General features: G+C 42.3%; 1 protein-coding gene across 7 annotated transcripts in view; it reads left to right on the top strand.

Moving 5' to 3' along the window:
* MAP7 (microtubule associated protein 7) overlaps positions 1-24,287 on the top strand; it is a 204,440-nt gene that overhangs the window by 167,649 nt on the left and 12,504 nt on the right. For 6 of the 7 annotated variants that reach the window (XM_059713421.1, XM_059713417.1, XM_019479573.2 and 3 more), the window contains 9 exons: positions 1,068-1,181; positions 5,664-5,791; positions 8,332-8,447; positions 8,881-9,161; positions 18,734-18,917; positions 19,558-19,753; positions 21,566-21,667; positions 21,955-22,005; positions 22,102-22,159. In XM_059713421.1, the coding sequence (XP_059569404.1) occupies positions 1,068-1,181; positions 5,664-5,791; positions 8,332-8,447; positions 8,881-9,161; positions 18,734-18,917; positions 19,558-19,753; positions 21,566-21,667; positions 21,955-22,005; positions 22,102-22,159 (1,230 nt within the window). The remainder of the gene's footprint in view (positions 1-1,067; positions 1,182-5,663; positions 5,792-8,331; positions 8,448-8,880; positions 9,162-18,733; positions 18,918-19,557; positions 19,754-21,565; positions 21,668-21,954; positions 22,006-22,101; positions 22,160-24,287) is intronic. The other variant, XM_059713420.1, reaches the window with a different exon arrangement.

The raw sequence follows: 24,287 nt of genomic DNA, 5'->3' as shown, positions 1-24,287 counted from the left end.
ACTTTCTGAGTTAGCAGAAGTCAGGGAGAGACTTTGGGTAAAAAATCAGCATGGATGGCAGATTAGGCAATTACACTCTGATTATCAGGCTTGGCCCCTCTTTTACTGAGGCCAGCAGAGGAGTGGATTGAAGGGAGCTTCAAGGCTTAGGGCCACAAAAATGCTGAATCTCCAGTTTTTAAAATGCTGCCTGTGTCTCCAGTTTCCTAAATCTGTTCATCAGAATGACCAGTTTATAGAGTGGTACACAGTCAGCCTGTCAGTGGTATGTGTTAATTGATTTATTATAATTACTTTATAAAATTTGCTGGTGGTACTTAAGGTTACATTGTTTTAAATGGGTGGTGAGCAATCTGAGTTTGGGAACCACTGGTTTAGATGCAGTACAACTAGATATTACTTGCAGTGTTAAGATTATTTAAATATTTACTGTCAGTATTATCAAATATCTATGCAATAAATTATCTTGTGATCATCATTGGAGTTTCTCTGGTCCATAAACATAATTAGAGGAAACAGTCTGTCTAGTGGAAAGGGGACCAGAGAGATATTGTGAATTGCCAGGGATGTAAACTAAAAAAAAAATTGTTGTATAGTAATTTGGACAGTATTTTTTTTCACCTGTGCTACCTAGCTAACTAAACACATTTTAACAAGGTTGACAGGTTTCAGACATGTTTTTTAATGAGTATATAAACATAACCCTGGGGTAGAAAGGTGTGGGAAGAATGTGTGTGTGTGCGCTCGCACACATTGTGATTAGAGTTACAAACCAAATCTTAGCATTAATGTGATATTTATTTAGCATAATGTAACAGCATAATAATAAAAAAGCAGCACAAAAACAATAAACATTAACATTCAAACATTTGGATAGCATCAACGAAGTGGGTAAAGTATACATTTGAAACAATAAGCAGTCTGTATGCTCAGAATCTTTGAATCATAGTGTTAAGATGTTCTGTTACGGGGATACAGTGTGTATTATCGTGAGGTGTCTTCTGCCATGTATGACAATTTGTAGAAGGTGTCTGATCTAATGTGTTGTATCTATGGTGCCCATTCAGCTCGTCGTCTGCAGCTCAGCCCATGGGAGAGCAGCATTGTCAGCAGGCTACTGACTCCCACTCATTCATTCCTGGCCAGAAGTAAAAGCACAGCTGCTTTGTCTGGAGATGCAGGTAAACCTAAAAGAATGGAGACCTCACATTTTTATTCCAGCCATTCCTTTCAGAAAGTCTCTTTGGGATGTTTTTAATTAAATGGATTAATTAAGTTTATTCGCAAGCATTCTAGGTTTGTATACAGTGAGCTAGATTAGTTTGTACAATACCATGGAAGTTTTTTGCTATGCTTTTGTTCTCTCTCGCTCGCTTCCTCCCCCACCTTCCCCTCCCACCTGCTTCCCTCTTTGAGTTTGTCTCTAGTACTTTTAGAGGTGCAGCAAAATATACACAAGACATCCAAGCATCATCATCCATTTCTGTACAAAGACCTGAGATTATCTACTTTATTGTCAGATTAATATTGATCAATATATTTGGTTGGTTCTAATTAACTTATTTTACAACATTAAACTGTTGTGCTTCTAAATTTAGATCCTCATTTCCAATGGCTTTAGTAAGATGAGTAAAGTTGAGCAAGTTTGCAGAGGCGCTGCCTTAGTTATTAGACAATTTTCTACCAACTACCAAATAATTCTGTGCTAGTCTATTGAGGGAAAAATAACAAATATTGAAATGTTATTATAAAATATCTTGAAAACTCTCAAAACTAGAGATAGCATCATCAATATGTTTGAAATAGTGCTTCAATATACTGTGATAAATGAGGAACCCTTCAATCTCTAATTTATTATGGTATAGGGAAAACATGATTGTAATGTTTATATATATGGAGATTTCTTGGCCACATTGCATTTGTTGAACACATAGATTGTGGAGCTAAGCCTATATTTGAATTGTAGGACATGGAAGAGGGATTAGAGATCTTGTCAAGTAATGATGAAAGCTCCTTTCACTTAAGTATTACTGCTGTTAACTATGCCACAATACTGTTCCATGGACAGATATGGGGGAGAGGGCATGGATCATGTACAAATGGAACAGTTCAATTAATTTTTTTTCATGGTTTGTGTCTTCAAACCAAAGGTTTGTAAAATTAGTGCTGCATATCATGGGATTATTCTGTATTTTGTAAATATTGGAAATGCACTATTGACTAGGTAGTAGTTGAGAAAGTAAGGCTCTTGACTTTGTAAGCAATCACTTTACTAGAGCTGATGTAAAGATTTTTCAGTGAACACACTGACAGGGTCTCATGCTGGGTAATAAATTGTAAGGTGAATGAAATACTAGAAGAGATTGCAAGAAGTCTGAGTGGCTAATACAACAGGGTAATTCTCTAGTAATGCCTTTTCAGTACTAACTGGAATTGTACCACCCAAATACCCCATATGTTTTCCAGTTTTATCCCATAATAGCAATAACTGCAATACCTCAGTGTAGGTCATTTCCTGAAGATTAATGATCAGGTGGTGATAATGTTCCACAGCTGTACCCTGAGCCTATCAGCTTGTCTCAGCCTATCATTAATGCCCATGAAATAACCCTGCTTTATTATAACTTAAAGATGAACTTCAGTGCAAAAATCAAAATCAAGTTAACGATGGATTTTTGTTCTTAAAATCCTTTTTAAATTACAGGGACATTCAGAAACTAACCCTTTAAAATCTTCTAAACAGATCTGAGAAACTTTGTTGATATATCCCATTTCACTGAAGATAATTCATAAACAGTTTTTAGTGACATAGACAATGGAATAGATTGTTTGATTTTATATATGTAGTAGGAGACTGAGGACTTACCTAGAAGACCAATTCACAGGCAGGTAATAATACATATCATATTTTCCCGCAACAGTATGCAGCTTTTTCTCTCCCCTTCCCCATCCCCCAAAACAAACCCCAAACAAACAAAAAACAATTTTAAAAAGCAGAAAAAAACCCCAACAGCTACTGGAACCTGGAATGCACATGAGGAATTATATTAAGAATAGTTTCTGCTGTTTACTGGGGAAAAGCAAAGATAAAGTCTGCACATGATTCATAGGGAGCAGGCCTAGCTCCCTAGCTGCTGCTACTCAGATACTTACTACAAGGAAAGGTCTTTTTTCCTTCATTTTGCTTTTTTAAAAACAAGGTGCTTGTCTTATTCTGGAGAGTGCTGTATGTTGAGAAAATATGGTACTTTACAGTTGTTTAAAAAGTATTGCTTTGCTGCTGCTCCCGTTCATGGGTCATTCAGCAAAGGAATCTTGTGAAACTTCATTTTCATTCATTGCTTATCAGTTCATCTTAGGATGGTTTCCTTTTACTACTACTCCTTTTCTGTATTCATATTATGTAGTAAAGCAAACGCATCTGCCCTTGCTGTAGCATATACATGAAGTTAATTACTTTATTAATGAATTGCCTTTGGAGTTTGCTTCAGGAAAATGTGTGTCATTATCTTTGTTATATTAATGGTCCTTTGTTCTTACAGTGAGGTTCATGAGTATTATTATGGGCTCAGAAATATAAAAACATATGGAAATATTTGTTTGTTCTCTCAGTCTTTCTGGGAGAGAGAGCTTGATGGGCAGAAGAGATATCTTCCTGTGGAATATAAGGCTACTATTCTTATTTATAAATAAATTAAAAGTGAAGATAATGTACAGAACCTGCACACTCCATGTCAGCATGAGTAACATGCTGAATAACAAGCAGTCCTAGGATATTGTAAATGACCATGAGAGGAGGAAAAGACAAATATGAAAAGTATCTAAATAATTACCCAGTTTGGCCCTGCTTTCACTTTGGACTATACTACACTGTCAAGAGAATAACAACCAAAGGAGAGGTCTGGGAGTACTTTATGACCAGCATTTGTGATTAGTACAAGAACTACTTTATGATCCATATTGCTGCATTAAAATGTGTCTCTTTGAATGTGTAATGTAAATAATGCAAACATAATTATGTGCTATTGCTTTGAGATCTCTAGTAGCAGACTTCATCCTCTGTATAGACATGAGAGCCAGGTACAGACATTACACTTTTACCGGTGTCAGTGATCAGAAACCGGTCTATACCTATAACAGAACAGAAGTTCAGCACATATAAACTAGTTTAAAAATGGCGGAACCTGATCTAAAATATGCATGCCTTCCCGCCTCCCCCCATCACCACCAGCAAAGGACAAATGTGTGTTCTGTTCACTACTGATCTAAACTACATTACTTACAGAAAATCACATAACTGGATCAATTCCATCTCAGACTTTTTGAATGTCTGTACCTAATCAAGGAGACCTGCCATTACAGATAATGACTTGATTATTTACCTAGGCAAGTTAATTTATTACAGTTGTAGATTACTTATTATAATAGAAAAAAATACAATTGTATGTCATTAGACATGTAGACTTATTGTTTATTTTACAATAATATTGATAATTCTTAAAGTTGTTGAATGAGGGGTCTAGACAGTAATTTTTAAGAGGTTCTTTTTAAAACATGGTATATGCTGAAAATTGCAGACAGTTGGCACGTCTGTCTACACATTCATTAATGTGCCATAATTGGCACTACTGAGCATTAGCGCTAGCGCATGCTTTAAGTGATGCTAACACACAGTAGACTAATTCTACTGCGCATTAGCACCATTTATTGTGACACGCTAATGCGCAGTAGAATTAGTCTACTGCTCCATTAGTATCTCATGTAACCGCGCCCAGTATGTATGTTTTGGATTCATAAATTTCTCCAATGTTGGTATATTTATCTAATATAATAAATCTGTTGTAATGATAGCATCAACATATACATTCATTTTATGCTACAAGCCTGTTTCAATTCAAAGGACAGCAAAAAAGCTATCTAGTTAAGCTCAGATCTTGTATTTAATTTGCCCATTTGTTTCTGAAATCTTTGTAAGTTTACTCCAGCATTCACAAGCTACCCTTAATGCATGATGTGGATTTGTAAATTTAATTTGAAGGAATGTAATTATTTTTCTGGACTGCTGAGCTTTACTCTCTTTGTAGAGGTAGTATGTTTTTGTCTTTGGGTGTTACACTCTTTTTCCTGCCCCCTCCTCCCCCTCCAACCCCTTTCCAAAGCTAGCTGTAGGAAACCTAATTTTGTTCTGATTTTTTTCCAAATCTAATTAAAGCAGCTGTCAATAAATGTACTAAGCTAATTAGTCTTAGATCAGTAATTTCATGTCTGATATCTACCAGAACCACCACCGTATAATAAAAAGCAAGGTCAATTTCTGTTGTCCCTTGGATGTCTTTTCATCCTTGTTGTATACGAAAATGGGTAAAATCTGAGAGAATGGGTTATTTTACCTTTCATATTTAAAGATGCATTAATTCCTATGGAGGAATGTACAAGTAGCTATTTGGAGCCAAAAGAACAAGTATTGAGTGATGGTTCTGGTTTAAGAACTAGCCATTTTCTTTAAGCATTAATACCTTCTTTCTTTTCTCTCTGTCTCTTTCTGTCCCATTCTTGCTCCCTGCTATGGGCTTTCTTTTGTCACATCTCCGCTGCTGCTCTGTTATTGAACAAACTAATGAAATCAACCTACACCTTAGTTATCCCCATTTGTCCTCGTTCAGCATCTTGCAGCCCCATCAGCCCTCTGTCCTACAAGGCCATGAACTATAGACACCCAGCAGACCACACAAGATCCTTTGTCACAGTCCCAGATACTATTGGACGTAGGAGGACTACACACTCTGCAAGGGTAAGTGACCTAGTTATAGTTGTGCATCTCTGCAGGAGAACAATTTGGTATGAACGTATGGTAGAACATAAAAAGTTTTCATCAAGAAAAGCTGGTGGTTTCTGAAAATAGTGCTGAGGTTTGTGGAGCCTTCTGTGATGCCAGTTCCAATTTATCCTGGGCTGGCAACAAAAGCTTCATAACTTATGTGAATTTAGTTTTCAGTCCAATTCCCTAATAACCAAACATCAACATAACAGTTGGCAGCACCACTATCAGCTCTCTCCTTTAGGCAATCCTAGCTAAATTGTAATAGGCCAGAGAGACTGAACTATTCTCTTAGCTTGCAGAATGGTCCCTTCCAGGTGGGGTTGAGGCACATGATTGGGTCTATGGAAGAGCTGTCATTGCTGCTGCAGCCTGCTGAGCACGTTGTCTGAACAGAGTATTTCAGTCTATGGCAGTCTGGCACCTTTTATTAGATGTCTTTGATTTTGTTTTTACATTAAAAGAAAAAAAGAGATTGGCTGGATTCTTTGGAAGAAGCCATTCATGAATTATATCATTAGCAATATCCCTGAGTCTGGTTATTCCCACTGTACTCCGGGAGTAATGGAGAAAGTGAAAATTATACTTTCTCAGTGTTTTTGAACTTCTTTAGGAATTGAGCCTTCTTTTTCACATTTTCTGACTAACCAATCTCCACCTTCACAAGTGTTGCATGTCTCTGAAAACATAAATGGGAACTTAACAAGCGAGCCAAACATTGCTTTCTTAGTACATCCCAACTGTGTGTTCAGAAAGGACAAACTAGCTCAACTGTTTTAAAGTCAGGAACATATTTTGCTCACAGTTTCATAGTTAACCTAACAGTAGGCAACTGTTGATCCTCTGGATCATGGTGTACGTATAGGAGGTGCATGATGAATCCACTTGTATGGAGTCCTGCGACCATCACACCAAGACCTTCAACATATATATCTAGGCAAGAGCATGGAGCAGTGGAGGCTGCCCAAGACCTATCATCCCCCGCTTTAGACCACTGAGACCGAATCTAACAGCCAGACCAAATCCAGACTTTCAGTGCCTTGATGGTTGTAGTTTCTGCCAGAGAGCAACAGATAAGTACTGCTGCTGACTGCCTAATGTCTCAGTGAGGGTGCATTTCTGTCAGGATGATTATGTCCCTCAGCTTTTCTCCATCCAACGAGTACCCACAAGGCAGTGGGGGCTAGGGTTTTGAGGTGCCCTATACTCATTTTACTCTACGGGTTGCCACATTGTGGTATTTTATGGGAACTACCCCGCCACAATTAGCCCTGCCATGTTGTCACCATGCCCCCCCCAGTCAGATGCAGTTTACAGTCATACCCAGGACCCAGTTAACCAGATACAATTGAAATGAATCCGATTTTATTTAATAACATCAGGAGTCTCTGGACTTAGGACAATAAATATTTAAAAGGGCAGTTGTACAAATCTGAATGTTGTTATGAGATTCCTACTTAAATTTGTTTGTACCTAGTAAAATCATGTTTCAGTTCATGACCACCACAAGTATTGAATAGTGATATTATAGAACACAAATGCATGTGCCTTCTCCTTTGCTGTGTCTGCACATGACCCCTCCCCTGGTAGAAAATATTGCTTTCTCTGCTGATTATACCGCTCCATGAATGGCAGACAGACCACCTACTATTAGAGTAAGGCATTTGATACATCCCCATGCATCATCAACCTGCACAAATTGCCGGCTACAGTCCGATTTTAGTGTCCCAAGAGCTGAATTTTTTAACATTTAAAGTCACACTGACAAATAGATATGGTGCTGTGCTGTATTTTGGAAATGTTGTAATCTAGTAGGGAATGTATCAAAAGTTCTGATACCAAAATATTAACAACAGATTTTTTTTTTCCCCAACACATTTATATTGGGAGATGAAGAATTAAAAAGAATGAGCAGCTTGTGCTTTTTGGCTGCAGAGCTAGCCAACAGAGCAGAGAAGACAGTAACTCTCACACCATATTTCAGGGCTGTGATGGCATCTGTGGTGTTGGCGCATACACAAGGAGACAAACAAAACACAGCCATGTTTGCCTGCACTCCCTCCAAAGCCTGCCCAAAGTGAGGGATGGGAAATTGCTGTTTGCCAAAGGAACTACAGTGTTTACAAGGAATAACTTGTTTTTCTTTAAGAATTTTAGAAAGCGTTGCAAACAATGGAGAGAGAGACAGGGGGAGGAAAAAGAGGTGCAGGGCGGGGGGGAAACTATCTGCCAGATACAGTTAGGGCTTTGAAAATTGTCTGTAGCATCTTATGCCAAATCCAGCGAGCGACAAAGATGAGCGCTTGTTGTCAAGTACTCATTTACTTACACAGAACACCATTGGATTTGTTACGGGAGTCGTGTTAATGCACTTACGGGACGGGCTGTAGAAACTGCTGATTCAGCCTCCATTGGTCGTTTTCCCCAGCTGACTGTGTAGCACACGGTGTGCTTCCTTTACCCACATGAATTATTCTGGTGACATGATTTTCTGTTTGTTTACTGAACCTTAGACTGACAAGAAAGACAAAGAGAGAGAACATTACTCGTCCAACCCCTTGTCCAGCATAAAAGGAGCTCATTCTCCTTCTATCCACAAAACTGGATCACGGGCTCCCTTCCCAGTTTGGTAAGCAAAGTACAGATGCTGGGGGTTTGGCTACATGCAGCTTTGATCATTACATTCAGTAAGTGTTTAGCTCGACAACAGAAAGCATCTCTAAACACAGAGATTAAAAAAGCTATTATTACCAATGACTAAAACTTAAATGAAACAGGTCACCATTTAGAAAATGATTACTGGCTTGTCTTGTCAATGCACCTCTCACATGGATGTTGTGAGGATGAATTAGTGTTTGTAAAGAGGTTTTAGAGCCAAAAGTTCAGTGTAAGATCTAAATATTGTTACTCTGTTTTAACATCTCAGCTTTCCCGTTGGTTGATGGAGAAATCAGAAGGTTATGGTTGTGCTGAGACTTTACAGCTTTTATTTATACAGAGATTTTAAAAGTCATGTCTTACAGATCATAACCAGTCCTCTCACTGTTTTGCTTGTCTGACAGGCATGCATCCAAATCCATGCCTCATTTACCTGGTATACCCAGACAGGTAACCTCATCACCTAGTTCATCCAAAGTCTCCTCTGGTCAGACACGCCCTCCTTCCCCTGGCAATATCCGACCAATCAAAAAAGAGCTCAAACTGGATAGTGAGAAAAAAGGAGCAGAAAAAGAACCTGAGAAGGCATCTGAGGAAAGGAGAGAAGAGGGTAAAGTAGCTTCAGCAGGTGCTGGGGAATCTGCAAGTGGGGAAGAGCCCTCTGTCAAACCAGAACCTGCTCATGGTAAGAATTACTTCTTCAGTCTCAGGGCTATTTACAAGGCTTCCTCTTTCTTCTCTCTTTCCCTGCTGCTTCTTATCTCTTATTCAGGCAAGGAACGTCCTTTTCGGTGGTTGGCTTAGACTGGACTTCTGTCTAATTCCTTTACTAATTCCTTAGATCGCATTGACTTGAATTACTAGGGTTCTGTACATGATTTTGCATAATTTACACCGCAGCAACGAGGGTTCATGTTTGAGAGAGATCACGACACAACTCTTTTTTTCGAGCTTTTTCAAAATGGAACAATTATTGAATGCCATTAATGCTGAACAGTGTGTCTCAGGAAACTGTCATATAAGATAATGCAAGGAAGGGGAGTGTCTACTTGTGCTAGTTGCTTATTAATATATCCATACTGGAAATTCATTCTAATGCAAAGATGTGCTGCGCAAGGCAACAAAAGAAAAGAAGAAATTATAATGTTACCCATCCTTTCAGTTTTAGCTATAAGGAGTCTGTTGGAAAATTAATCTCTCTGGGGTATTTTACAATTCTGTCCAGGTGCATCAAAACAAAGCCATGAATATGTTTCTAATCATTTAAGTGAGTGCTGCAAGATCAAGATAAATCATTTTTGTTCCTTTGACCATGGGAGAAGCTTTCCCCATGTTCCAAGGAACCATAGTTCTGAATCTTTCTCAGTATCTACACATACCACTATAGAGATAGCTGTGTTATACTTCAGTGAGATGTTGCCTGGCTGATAGATGAACAGAAGCCTACCTGAGGACTGTACTGATTAAATGAGAACTGCACCAGTTTACCCATTTGTACCACAATGGGAAGAATAAAGCACAGATAACAGAATAAAGGAAAGAACTAATAGATGAGCAAGAAAGAACAGGCAATGCATCATGCAGTAAAGCAGGGCTGTCTAATTCAGTTAATCTAAGAAACCAGAGATTAAATAGAGAAGTGAAATAGTGGCTGTGTACACTCATTCAAATAATCTGAGAGAATTCTCTCAGGTTTTTTCTCGTGATAGAGAAACTTATCCAGAGCCACACATACAGACATTAGAATACCAAAGTCCTGAGGAGCAGAGAGCTTGCAGTGCTGACACTGTGCAGCCAATGAGGGGCCCTGTGTATGTATCTCAGTATGCTGTGTTGGCTCCCTTAATCTGCCTGGCAACAGATGGCAGCAGTTCATAGGTCAGCCTTGTTTAGCTAACCCAGACTGCCTGTGATCAGCCTGTGTTGTCAGTGTGTACAGACGTTCACTCTCCCAGAAGAAACTCCTCTGGAAGTGATTTAACCCTGTCTGCTCCCAAGTTATTTTTTCTCTTGGAGCAGCCATTTTTACTCTAGGCCTGAACTTCTTTATACTCATGGTTTCTCCTAAGAGAGCAACGACTCTCCCAGGAGAAACTGAATATCTGTATGAGGCCAGTGTCTCATCTGTAGACCTTATTTCCCAAGGTCATGCTTGAAGCTTGTGATGGAGTGCTAGGGGAAAGCCTGCATTGCCATCCTTTAAGAAAGTAGGGCTGGAAGGAACCTGATCAGGTCATCTACTCCAGCTCCCTGCTTCAGGCAGGATCTTCCCTAGCTAAGCCAAGTGTCTGTCCATCCTGCTCTTAAATTTCCAGGGATGGTGATGCCACAGCTTTTATAGGCAACCTCTTCCAATGCTTGACCACCCTCATTGTCAGAAAGTTCCTCCTAATCTCCAACCTAAATTTACTCATATGCACTTTGAGTCCATTTCTTCTAGTCTGGTGCCCTGTAGCCATAATCAATAGTCTACCTCCATCCCCTCTATAACTGCCCTTCAGGAATTTGAAAACTTTTATCAAATCCACCTCCCCTCCTTCTCTAAACTAAATAGTCCTATCTCTTTCAGCTTTTCCTAATAAATTGTACTTCATAGATTTCATAGACATTAGGGCTGGAAGGGACCTCGGAAGATCATCGAGTCCAGCCCCCTGCCCAAAGGGCAGGAAGTCAGCTGGGGTCATAGGATCCCAGCAAGATAAGCATCCAGTTTCATCTTGAAGGTGTTCAATGTAGGCGCTTGAACCACCTCCGGTGGCAGGCTGTTCCAGACCTTGGGGGCTCGGACAGTAAAGAAATTCTTCCTTATGTCCAGCCTGAAACGGTCTTGTAGTAGTTTATGACCGTTCAACCTAGTCATCATCCCTAGGGGCGCTCTGGTGAACAAACGTTCCCCCAGATACTGGTGGTCACCCCTGATAAACTTATAGGTGGCCATCAGATCCCCCTGAGCCTGCGCTTTTCCAGGCTAAAGAGCCCCAGGGCTCTCAGCCTGTCATCGTAGGGTCTGCTTCCCTGACCTCCGATCATGCGCGTGGCTCTTCTCTGTACTCTCTCAAGCTTCTCCACATCCTTTTTGAATTGTGGAGCCCAAAACTGGATGCAGTACTCCAGCTGCGGCCTCACCAAGGCCAAGTACAAGGAGAGAATGACATCCCGGGATTTGCTTGAGAAGCATCTATGGATGCAAGCCAGAATTTTGGTCGCTTTACTAGCCGCAGCATCGCACTGCAGGCTCATGTTCATCTTGTGGTCAATGATGACCCCCAAGTCTCTTTCTTCCATAGTGCTAGCCAATGTAGCACTGCCGAGCCTATAAGGATGCTGTGGGTTTTTCTTCCCAAGGTGGAGAACCTTGCATTTATCGGCATTGAGCACCATCAGATTCTCGTCCGCCCACTTGCTGAGCCTGTCCAGGTCAGCCTGGATCACCCGCCTGTCTTCTGGTGTGGATGCTTTGCCCCAAAGTTTGGTGTCATCAGCGAACTTGGCCAGTCTGCTTCTGACTCCAGTGTCCACATCATTAATAAAGATGTTGAACAGTATGGGTCCAAGGACAGAGCATTGGGGGACCCCACTGGTCACAGGACACCATGATAAGTGACTTCCATCAATTACTACCCTCTGGGTCCGACCATGGAGCCAATTTTCCAGCCAGTGGATCGTGGTGGACCCAAGGCGACAATTGGCCAGTTTCACCAAGAAGTGATCATGGGATACCAGATCAAAGGCTTTTTTGAAGTCAAGATATATGACATCAATCTCATCTCCCTTGTCCAGGTGATAGGTCACCTGGTCGTAGAAGGAAATGAGATTGGTCAAGCAAGACCTACCCGCAACAAACCCGTGCTGGCTATCCCTTAAGATGTTGCCGTCGGCCAGTCCATTAAGGATGGCCTCTTTAATAAACTTTTCTAAGATCTTCCCCGGGATAGAAGTCAGGCTGATGGACCTATAGTTAGCCGGATCCACTTTCCTCCCTTCCTTGAAGATAGGCACCACATTGGCCTTCTTCCAGTCTTCGGGCACTACACCAGAGCGCCAAGAGTTTTCAAAGAGCCGTGCTAGAGGCTGGGCTATGATGCTCGCCAGCTCCTTGAGTACCCTGGGGTGAAGATTGTCAGGGCTGGCTGACTTGAAGGTATCCAGCTTCTCAAGATGTTCCTTCACAAAGTCAGCATTAATGGAGGGCAGGGGATCACCCTCACCCGGACTTCCCTGTCCCGTGGTGGGCATGGGCGTCCCATGGGACTGATGAAAGACCGACGCAAAGTACCTATTTAATAGGTTGGCTTTTTCCTGGGCGTCAGTTGTCAGTTGCCCCATCTGGTTCAGCAGGGGTCCAACGTTGCCCCTGTTTTTCCTCCGGCTCCCCACATATCTGAAAAAGGACTTTTTATTGTCCTTGATGCTCAAAGCTAGTTGGAGTTCAGTCGCAGCCTTGGCTTTCCTGGTCTGCTCCCTACAGGACTGGACCAGTGCAGAATAATCCTCCTTGGAGGTGACTCCCATCCTCCATCCTTTGTAGGCCTTTCTTTTTAGCCTCAGGAGGTCTGCTAGGTCCCTGGAGAGCCAGGGGGGCTGCTGTGCCCTCTTGCTGCCTTTCCTCCGAGATGGAATAGACTTAGTTTGTGCATTGAGGATCGCTCCCTTGAGGAGCAACCACTCTTCTTGAACTCCCCTCCCCCTGTGGTCATGGTCCCTTAGGGCCTCACTGACAAGCCTCCTGAGCTTGTCAAAGTTGGCTTTCCTGAAGTCAAGGACTTCCGTGTTGCTGACTGACTTGCCAGCTTTTCGGCGGATGGTGAAGGTGATCAGCTCGTGGTCACTGTCACCCAGCTTCCCATCGATCACTAGGTCGCCGACTAGGTCATCCCCAGTAGCCAGTACCAGGTCGGGCAGCGCTTTGCCTCTCGTTGGCCCATAGACTTCTTGAGTCAGGTAGAGGTCATCCACACATGAGAGGAAGCTTTGCGACCGCTCAGATTTTGCTGAGCGATCCTCCCACTAGATGTCTGGGTAACTGAAGTCACCCATGACAACCATGGTCCTGGAGCATGCTGCCTCAGCCAGTTCCCGGGCAAACTCCTGGTCAAGCTCAGGACTTTGGGTGGGAGGTCTGTAGTAGACTCCCACCATTGTGTTCCCTGTGCCGTGTTCCCCACGGATTTTAACCCAGAGGGTCTCCAGCCGTCCACCCTGGTCGCCAATATCGGCTTGCAGGGACGTGTAGCTTTCCTTAACATAGAGAGCTACACCCCCACCCCTTTTCTCTACACGATCCCTCCTGTACAGGGTATAGCCATCTATACCCGTGGTCCAGTCATGGGTGGAGTCCCACCAGGTCTCCGTTATCCCTATGACATCATAATTGTTTGCACTGAGCAGGAGGATGAGCTCCTCCTGCTTATTTCCCAAACTTCTGGCATTTGTGTACAGGCAGGCAAGTGTCCTGGACTTCTCAGGCCTCTAATCATTTTTGTCATTCTCCTCTGGGCTCTTTGAAGTCTATCCACATCCTTGAAATATGGGGTCCAAAACTGGATACATTCCAGGAGGCCTCAACAGCCCAGGTTCTAGAGATAAACAAATTACTTATATTAGTGCTGTCCAAATGGTGGCCTGCAAGCCATGAGAAATCCATGATGGGTTAGTTTGCAGCCCCTAAGCCGCCAATCCTTCTTTTGCTTCTGCTACAGCAGCAGCTGGGATCTCTGGGCTTTCCCTTCTTCCTCCAGCTTAGGCTTCCTTTCCCTTCGTGAAGTGGGTATTGGGAGAGCTTGCAGTGCTGGGAGAATCTATAGCTCTGGTGCCCAATGTGCATAGTGTAGCCAGAGAGCCGGCTATCCCATAGCTGGAAAGCTGCAGGTGGGGGCTGCAGAGATCATGGCCAGGGAGGTGAAGGTTGGAGCTGCGGCAACTGTACAGCTTAGCGCAGCAGGGGGATGCTGTGGAACATGCTGCTGCAGCCCCTGACTGCTTAGAAGTTTGACTATCCTGGATTAAAGCAAAGGGTTGGATAGTCTTGTGAAGCAAAGGGGAAAGGCATAGAGGAATGAAATGAGAGGTGATGTTTTGCCAAGGGAAAGGAAACCCAAGACGTAGAAAGCAAAGTGAAAGATTAATTAAAAACCAGTGAAACAAAGTGGGATGGAGATAAGATAAACTTGATAGAGACAATGCAAGGGGAAAGGGAAGCAAACATAGATTCATAGATGTTAGGGTCGGAAGGGACCTCAGTAGGTCATCCAGTCTGACCCCCTGCCTTGGGCAGGAAAGAGCTTTGGGGTCAGATGACCCCAGCCAGGTGCTTGTCCAGTCTCCTCTTGAAGATCCCCAAGGTAGGGGAAAGCACCACCTCCCTTGGAAGCCCATTCCAGATTCTGGCAACCCTTACTGTGAGCTCTTTCAGGACAATATTTATTTAGGTATATACATTATAGTATAAACCTTGCACTTGTTTTGTATCCTTATCCATTTTAGGATGGGATAGCTGTTTGGATCATGGATTTCCATGTTGGAAGTTACATTGGAATCTGTCTTTTCTTTGATTATGTAAATAGAAGTCAGGTAAAGCCCTCTCTCCTTCCATCAAAGTGCTTCCCAAACTCTCAATACTCCCCAGTTTGTCTGAAAGGTTTATCACTGAAAAAAATCTTAAAACCTTTACAACCCTGCATGAACCTCGGGATGTGTAGCTGGGCTTTGCTTCTGCTTTAAGAGAAGAGCTGGTACTGATCTGTTGTTGTTATTTGTAGCTTTTATAAGCCCTAGTCTAGTACTAGGAACCATTGTGCTAAGCCCTAGTACAAACAAAGAATAAATAAATAAATAAAAAGGCAGGTCCTAGAACATGAAACTTAAAACCTAAATATAAGACAAGATGTAGAGTCAGAAAGGTGTACAAAAAACCCCCCCAGGAGGCAATGCTAGTCACCATGATAAGCAGGTAAGAGACTGCTCCATAACTACTGAATTTTTTGTAGGCATCACCACAAAGTATAGTTTGAAAGAAGAATTAGGAGGATATTTATTGGGAGTCTAGGTAGATGTTTGCTGGGGGCTTCTGCCACACACAAGGATCATCATAATGATGCTTTTTTGAAAATTAAATAAGCAGAAAGACCCTGGCATCTTTGACAGTAGATACAGGAGATAGGATCTTGATTGTATAGAAGAGAGGATAGATTATGGTGAGAATAGGCCATGGAGGGACTAGAAAATGAAAGAAAGTAGTTTGTGTTTGATGCAATGGAGAAACAAATGGAAGGGTGATATGATCCAAGCAGTGAACCAAGAGGATCCTCTTTGCAACAGCATTTTGAATAGATCCAAGCAAGGCAAGATTACATATGCCAAGGCCAGAGGTGAGGATGCAATAGCCCTTGAGATGTTATCCAGGAATCACCATGATTTAGAGACAGCCTGGATGGGAGGTTCTTGTCCAAAGTATACCTGCACCAAACAACCTTTTGGGTTAGCATGGGGAAGACACACCAGTTTCTACAGCCAGAGGCACTCAAGAGGGACGTGGCCAGTCTTGTACTCATCTACCTTTTACTTCCCAGCCGAAATAACCAGGTGCTTATTTACAACAGGGTCAGCTGGCGGGAGCCTTCAGCACAAGTCCAAAGTGAAACTCAAACTCATACCTCCAGAGCGGTAGGAAAATAGTCTAACCATTCAGTCCAGGGAAGTTCTATAGGTAGGCACAGCTATACGAAGAGGCTCAAGTTCAGAGCCTAAGTGGTGGTTGTGAGGAAGGTGGCATTCACAGCACAAAACAACAAAAGAGGGTTGGGAAAAGAAAGAGTCCCTTTAAGGGATGGGGCTAGCTCACACTTGCCATCCTATCAAATAAAACTTCCAAGAGCAGTGGAATTCTAGTCCCTTTCTTTAGGGATGAGGTTATTTCTGAAAACCAAAACAATGTGAGATAAAGCAAACACACACAAGGTCTCTTGCTGCTCTGTAAGGGGTCATCTGTATCTCAGTCCAAAGCTGCAGTTCAGGTAGTCATAGCTGAGCTAGCTTTTACTTTGGATGCAAGATAACCACAACTGCATGGAGCTCAGTGCATGGTAACCACATGCGTATGTACCCAGGGTCACAGGTGAGTTTTGCGGCTTGTGCTAAACTTTAAACTGCTATGCAGACACTGTGGTCCCTGCATTGGCTAATATAAAATTAGCTCAGGAATGTCTGCTCAAGCACAGTGATACTCTTGGATTTCAGTGTAGATGTAAGTGGCCTTCCGGGACCATCCACACTGTTTGACAGTGTGTTAGGACTGTTTTAGTCATGTATAAGATAGATGTCCTGAAGCAGATGTGAGGACAGGCACATGGCTTTCTTTGGATAGAAGGGGACAGGTCTGGAATGCAAACTGCGCAGTGTGGAGGCAGCCCAGAGCTGAAAGTTGGCTTTGCATTTGCAAATGAGCAGGCCCTCAGGCAAAGAAAGCAGGAGGAGGGGTAAAGTAGAATTTGGGGGAAAGCTCTATGGGTTCTCCACAGAAATTGGGGTGGGGACCAGGAAGACCCTCTGAATGATGCATTTAAGGGGTGATTAGAGATTGAGGAGAAGACTTGTTCTCTCTTTCCTATCTCCACCTGTCCCCCATCCCATTTAAAATGAGTCTGGTAAGGGCGGGAGGAAGCAGACTAAAACAGCCCTCCCCCAGATCCCGAAGCTTCATAGCTGTCAGTCCTCCCTCTTCCTTGTGCTGCACTGCCAGAAGCACTGCTGCTTGTCTGAGACTGCTTCCTCCCATTAGCTACTGAATTGATAGCTGCCCCTGGTTAATGTGCTTTTGGCCTCTAGAGGAATGAGAACAATTCCATTTCTAGTATAATTTGTGGGAAGAAATGACTGGTGTATATAAGCCTGACAAACCAGTGGGAATTTGAAACCAATATTTTACTTAGGGAATACCTAACTGGAATAGTAAATGTTGTTATGACACAAATCAGAAGTGTCAGTTCAGTCAGGGGTTGTGCTGTAGGACCTGCTTATGCAGGCTCTGCTCCTGCAGTGGTGCTGCATTTAAAGATCAAACTCAGAACTTTGGCTTTCAAAATGAGGTAGGGGTGCACATGGGAAGAGAGACAGCGTGTCACAAGGAAGAGGAAGGTGCCTTACCTAGGCAAGCAGTCCACATCAAGGCTTCTATTCTGTTGCTGGTTTTTTTTGGAATGAGAAAAGGGATGTTGTGTATTGATTAGGCTAAAGAAGAGGGAGGCAAAATCTTTGGGATGGACTCCCAGCTGTCACTTGCTGTGTGAACTGAAGCGGGATACTTTGTGCCTTTTCTTCCTTATCTATATCTATCAAAGAAGTGTTTTACAAGTGAATTAATGATTGCAAAGGGCTTTAAGGTTCTATTGTGAAAAATGCCATTCATGTGCCAAGACTTGATCTTGAGTTCTTATCCTACTGGTTGCATATATGAGCCATCTGCCTGCAAGTTTGGCATTTATGTGGGATAACTACAGAGTAGGGAATAGCAGTTACACAAAAGGAGGCTGCCATCTGAGGGTGCAGACAGAAGTTACATTCATTGTTCTATCAGCCCCCTGAAAGGGCTTTAAAGCTGTGCCATGACACATGTGCATGGCTACAGAATGCTTTTAAAGTGACTGATCATGCATTAAAGTAACCCTCATGAAATGAGGGATTAGATAAAGGCGCTCCACTTTGGAGCACCTTAGGGAACCTGTGTTCTTTAACGTAAAACTATCCTGTAATCAGGGCTGGATTGATGCAGCCCAACCCTACCCCCAAGGCTGAATGCAGGAGGGAAGGGAAGAAGGCAAGCAAGCTGCCACCTGGGGTTTGCCTGGCCTGAGCTGGAGCGGGGTTTGTGGATTGGAGCCTCCCCACCTCACATTCCCCCTCACCCTCCAGCTGAGGCCAGGCAAACCCAGCTGACAGCTTGCTCCTCCTCCCCTAACCCCGCTCCCTTCCTGCAGACAGCTAGAGGTTGTGGGGGTAGGGGACATGACTGGGGAAGAGGGTGGCCCCTTGGCTACAAGCAGGCTCCTGGGGCTCCTGCAGGCAGACTTGATTTCCCACATCTTCCCCCCCACCCCCAACCCAACAGGGAAATATCTGTTGGGTTGGGAAGGTGCTGTAACTTCCTGTTCCCTGAGGGAGGCTTATTTAATTATACACATTCAGGGAGGGAAAGGAAAGGTGAGGATGTCACCTATGTGACAGCATTTTGTTGTAATGAATTTTTTTTTATCTCCTTTCCAGCAGCTGCTCCACCTCTGCCTCCAGCTCTACCAGCTGCTTTTCCACCCCCTGTTCCTAGTAAGACTTCTGCAGGCACAACTGACCCTGAAGAAGCAACCCGACTGCTCACTGAGAAGAGGCGTCTGGCCCGGGAGCAGCGAGAGCGGGAGGAGCAACAAAAGAGGGAGAGGGAAGAGTTTGAAAGGTGATACCCCAATTTCCTCAATGGAGAAGCTACCTTTTAATACCATTGTGTTGCTACAAGAGCTACCATCCTGTTAACTGCGAGACCTATGAAAGGGCCCTTAAGAAAAGCAAGCATGAAAATCCCAAATGAAGGAATGTTGTTATCTTTTCAGGGTTTAATGTGAATCATAGGTACAAGCTGAAATATAATGAGATTTAAATGTCTTAAATGGGCATAATCGGTTCATACGTGCATTCAGTGCTTTAACAAGCAGATCTTGAGCCTACATAACTCACAGTATCCTCATTGAAATCAATAAAGCTATGCTGATTCTCACCAGTTGAGGATCCCATCCCTGGGTGTTTGCATCTTCATGGGCACAATAATATTTACCTGTAAGCTGGGGTCACCTTGATATGCCTTTAGTTTTCATTTACAGTTCTTCTTTTTCCCATTCAAAACCAAGATTCCAGCGGTTCTAAAACTAAAAAATGCATGTCTCTCTCTCACCAGTTCAGTCACCCGTTTAGCCACTAATGCTCACCTATGATATGTTTTACCTGTAAGCCAAGTAAAATAAGACTGGCATCTCACTATCCTGCTCATGTAAGTTTCATGGCCCAATATCTGCTTCTTACACTTGTATTTTTTATTGCAGGCAAAAGAAGGAGCAGTTGTCACAGAGAATAGCTGAAGAGAGAGCTCGCCGGGAGGAGGAAGAAGTTCGTAAACAGGAGGCAGAAAGAAAGCAACGGGAGTCAGAGCAGGAGAAAGAAAAAGAAGAACGTCTCCGTCAGCAGGCAGAAGAAAAAGATCAAAAAGAAAGAGAAGAGATGGAGCGCTTTCAAAAACAAGTAGGCTTCTCCAAGCGTTTCCGTATCTGTCCTGATGGTAGTGGTTTGAGCTAACCACCTCATTTTCTGCTCTGTGTGTGTGTGTGGGTTCCATAAAATGAAGATGACCTATAGAAGTAAACCAAACTTTGTCACCTGACTCTTGATTTCATAGAGAGAGGAACTGTAAAGATGATTTTCCCTAGAGGGATTTTACAGGTGGTATATCTTTTTCTGTAGGACTTCTGTTTTAATTCTAGGTCTTCCCTTTTACAGTATAATCAAATTCACTAGTGGTGTAACTTCATTTAAACCATTGAATTTGCACCAGAGAAGAATTTGTTCTACCATTTTATCATGCTAGATGCCAAGATAACTTAATAGGCAGAGTTCTATACACTTGCGTTAAAGTAGCTGAAGATTTAGCAATAGCCTGGAAACCTGAACTCCTGGGCTCTCATCCTGCCTCTAATATTATTTTTAGAATCAGTATGTATACTGTTACTTAACCCCACAAGCAGTCTTTAAAATCAAGTTGGCTGTTCAAAAAGTCAGGTCCTTGCTGCTCAGTGTGAGTATTCGCACTGTGGGCATGTCTACACATTCAATTAATATGTCTGAATATACTCTGGCTCAATTTGAGCCAGTGTAATCTAATTCTCACATCACCATCTACACATGTGTTTAAGTGCAGTAGTTTATTGCACTGCTGGGTACCACTTGTAACTGACAGGACTATCTGGCAGTACAGTCCACTGTACCCTAATTGCTGCACACGTGTAGATGGTGATGCTTTACTGTGCAGCACATTAGTCTGCTGCACAGTAAAGTGTCTGGTGTAGACACACCCTGTGAGGAACATTACTACAGTCTGACCTTTCAGCTTGCTAGCCTGGTTTTCTATCTGTGAAACAGTAATAATGATGCTTGCTTATTAGTATCAGGAGGCACTTAGAAGAAGAACCTGTCTGTTAAGGTACTTAGATGACCCTCATCACTTGAATAGATGTCATAAATGTTAAGTAATTCATCCTCCCAACAAATATATTGTTTTGGCTCACCAAAACTCTCACAAAATACTCATTATATATGCATGGACATAAGGGTCATATGAAATTAGTTGCAACTTAAAAAGTAATGAAGAAGTTTTATCTGAAGTGTTTCTGAAAGTATATTCTGCACTTGGTGTGGTAAATTGGCATATTTACTTTATAACATTAATATATAAAGCAGGATTAAACCTCTCTGTTAAGTGCAGATCTCCTTGCAGAATCTCCGTATACAATGCAGCTTTATCATATTGAGAGGCCTTTGTACATCACATCCCATGAGAGCTTTGCATTTAATTAAAAAAAGCAGAAAAGGAAAGCCCGTACTGTACATGCATGTGGCTGTTTGTCCTTGCTCTTATTAAGCAATGACAGTGTCTGGAAAGTGGGAAGGAGTAACATTCTCCTGTTTTATTTTGACCCTGTCAAAAGCATCCATCTGCCATTAGTCTTATGAACACTTTGCTGGCTCCTCTTCTAATACCCAAGGTTAGGAAATGCATTTTCATTATTCATTTTCTATGTTTTCATGCATTCATCACAAAGTAGTTACAAAACCAAATAAGATTACCAGTTTTTTTTAATTTACATAACATTAAGAGACAAAAGGATTGAGAAACCTGCATTTCAGTCTAAAAAGTCTGCTGCTGGCGTGACACCCCCGAGTGTCTTTTCAAGTTGCTGCAGATTCAGATGCAATACAAAGATAAGTGGATGCCAGTGTAAATCAGCCATTTCACTGGAAATCAGTCCTTAGTTCCTTTCCTTTCCTTTCCCCACTCAGAAAGAAGAAGAAGCTCGTCAGCGAGAAGAGGCAGATCGGATTCGGTTAGAGCGTGAAAAGCATTTCCAAAGAGAAGAGCAGGAGCGCTTAGAAAGGAAGAAGGTAACTCAGTATTTTTATGGAATCTTGGCACTATCTCTCAACAGTTTGCATGTATATTGAAGAAAGACAGACGTATTGCAGACGTTGCCTCAAATTCACTAAGGGCCTGGCCCAGACCTACTGACATTAATAGAAGGTTCCTAAGATACTAGAAAAAAATTAATGAATGATCTTGCTTTTTTTGGCAAGTTGTGCTGCATTATCTAAGATAATAATTGTAGAGGCTTTTTAAAAAATCAACGTCGATGAATGTTATTTTCATTCTTATCCTTTCACTTTGTTTGTAGAGACTGGAGGAGATCATGAAAAGGACTAGGCGCACAGAAACTGTAGATAAGGTATTTTCAGCATCTTTTTATCTGTATAAATAGTTAGGCATAGTTCACTTCTTTCCAGTCCCACTTTTAATTTACATATCTATGTTTTCTTTATAGAAATCTAATGAACAGCAAAATGGAGACATATCAAAGGCAAATATTACTCGACAACCAGGTATTGCATTTAATTCTGCTCTTAACACAGTAGAAGAACAAAAGCATAGTAAGCCCAATTAATTGAAAATGATAAGACTTTGGAATTTTACAAGCCAACTTAGTTGACATAAATGTCAGGAATATGGATGGGAGTAAGTCAATGTTTAAGTAGAATCTTCATCATTTAAAAGTTCTATACAGATAACTACGTTTTACTAAATGAAAAATTTGTCAGACTTTTTTTTAGAAATGTATTGCCATCAGTTTTTTTTATGGCCATGTACTTAGTGCTTGGCCAGACAAAACTGTTTTGATTGATCATCACTTGTGGAAATGTTCTTTAGAGTAAAAAAGAACAAGTTCATGGTAAGAGTTATATCAAATTTGAAAGTGCCAATTCTACCATTTCTTCATAGTGGTGTTAGAGCTCTGGATCTGTTCTGATGTGGTTTTCCATATTAACTTGTTTTTTTAGGGTTTTATGTTATCTCAGTCATTAAAGCAAATGGCTCCAGGCTAAAGTGTTATATCAGTAGAAATGCTTAATAAAAAGAAAGGAGAGCAGCAGAGTGTGGACCCTAGACTTCACAAAATCAGTCTTGGACTTCCTCAGGGAACTGCTGGTCAGGATCCCCTGGGAGGTCAGGCTGAGGGGGAAGAGAGTCCAGGATTGCTGGTTGTATTTTAAAGAAATCTTACTGTGGGTGCAGGAACAAACCACCCCAATATGCAGGAAAAACAGCAAATGTAGCAAGCAACCAGCTTGGCTTAGCAGAGAACTCTTTGGTGAGCTTAAACAAAAAAAGGAAGCTTACAAGAAAGGGAAATTTTGACAAACAACTCAGGAGGAGTATAAGAATATTGCTTGAGCATGCAGGGATGAAGTCAGGAAGGTGAAAGTACAATTGGAGTTGCAGCTAGCAAGGGATGTGAAGGGTAACAAGAAGGGTATGTTAGCAACAAAAGGAAGGTCAAGAAAAGTGCGGGTCTGTTACTGAATTAGGGTGGTAACCTAGTAACAGATGAGGAGGAAAAGGCTGAAGTAGTCAATGCCTTTTTCGATGCCTTTTTCACCTTCGACTTCACAGGCAGGGTCAGTTCCCAAACTACTGCACCTGGCAGCACAGTTTGGGAAGGAGGTGAGCAGCCCTCATGGTGAAAGAACAGGTTAGGGACTATTTAGAAAAGCTGCTCCATGGGAGCAGATGCAATGCATCTGAGGTTGCTGAGGGAGTTGGCTGATGTGATTGCAGAGCTGCTGGCCATTGTCTTTGAAAACTTATGGTGATTGGGGGAGGTACCAGAGAATTGGGAAAAGGGGCAAATATGCCCATCTTTAAGAAAGGGAAGAAGAAACTACAGACCAGTCAACCTCACCTCAGTCCCTAGAAAAAATCATGGAGCAGGTCCTCAAAGAATCCATTTCAAAGCACTTGGAGGAGAAGAAGGTGATTAGGAACAGTCAGCATGGATTCACCAAGGGCAAAGTCATGCCTGACCAACCTGATTGTCTTCTATGATGAGATAACTGTCTCTGTGGATGTGGGGAAAGCAGTGGACATAATATACATTGAATTTAGCAAGTCTCCCACAGCATTCTTGCAAGCAAGCTGAGGAAGTATGGATTGGATGAATGGACTGTAAGGTGGATAGAAAGCTGGCCAGATTATTGGACTCAACAGGTAGTAATCAGTAGTTCAATGTCTAGCTGGCATCTGGTATCAAGTGGAGTGCCCCAGGGGTTGGTCCTGGAGCCAGTTTTCTTCAATATCTTCATTAATGATCTATAAGATGGGATGGAGTGCACCCTCAGCAAGTTCACAGATGACACCAAGCTGGGGGACGTAGTAAATATGCTGGTGGGTAGGGCTAGGATTCAGAGTGACCTAGACAAATTGGAGGATTGGGCCAAAAGGAATCTCATGAGGTTCAACAAGGACAAGTGCAAAGTCCTGCATTTAGGACGGAACAATCCCAAGCACCAATACGGGCTGGGGGCTGACTGGCTAAGCAGCAGCTCTGCAGATAAGGACCTGGGATTACAGTAGACAATAAGATGGATATGAGTCAGGTGTGCCCTTGTTGTCAAGAAGGCTAACAGCATACTGGGCTGCATTAGTAGAAGCATTGCCAGCAGATCAAGGGAA

The sequence above is a fragment of the Alligator mississippiensis genome, chromosome 1 (assembly GCF_030867095.1).
Source record: "Alligator mississippiensis isolate rAllMis1 chromosome 1, rAllMis1, whole genome shotgun sequence".
Lineage (NCBI taxonomy): Eukaryota > Metazoa > Chordata > Crocodylia > Alligatoridae > Alligator > Alligator mississippiensis.
The sequence above is the reverse complement of the archived record's forward strand: the minus strand, read 5'-3'. Positions and strand labels throughout refer to the sequence as shown.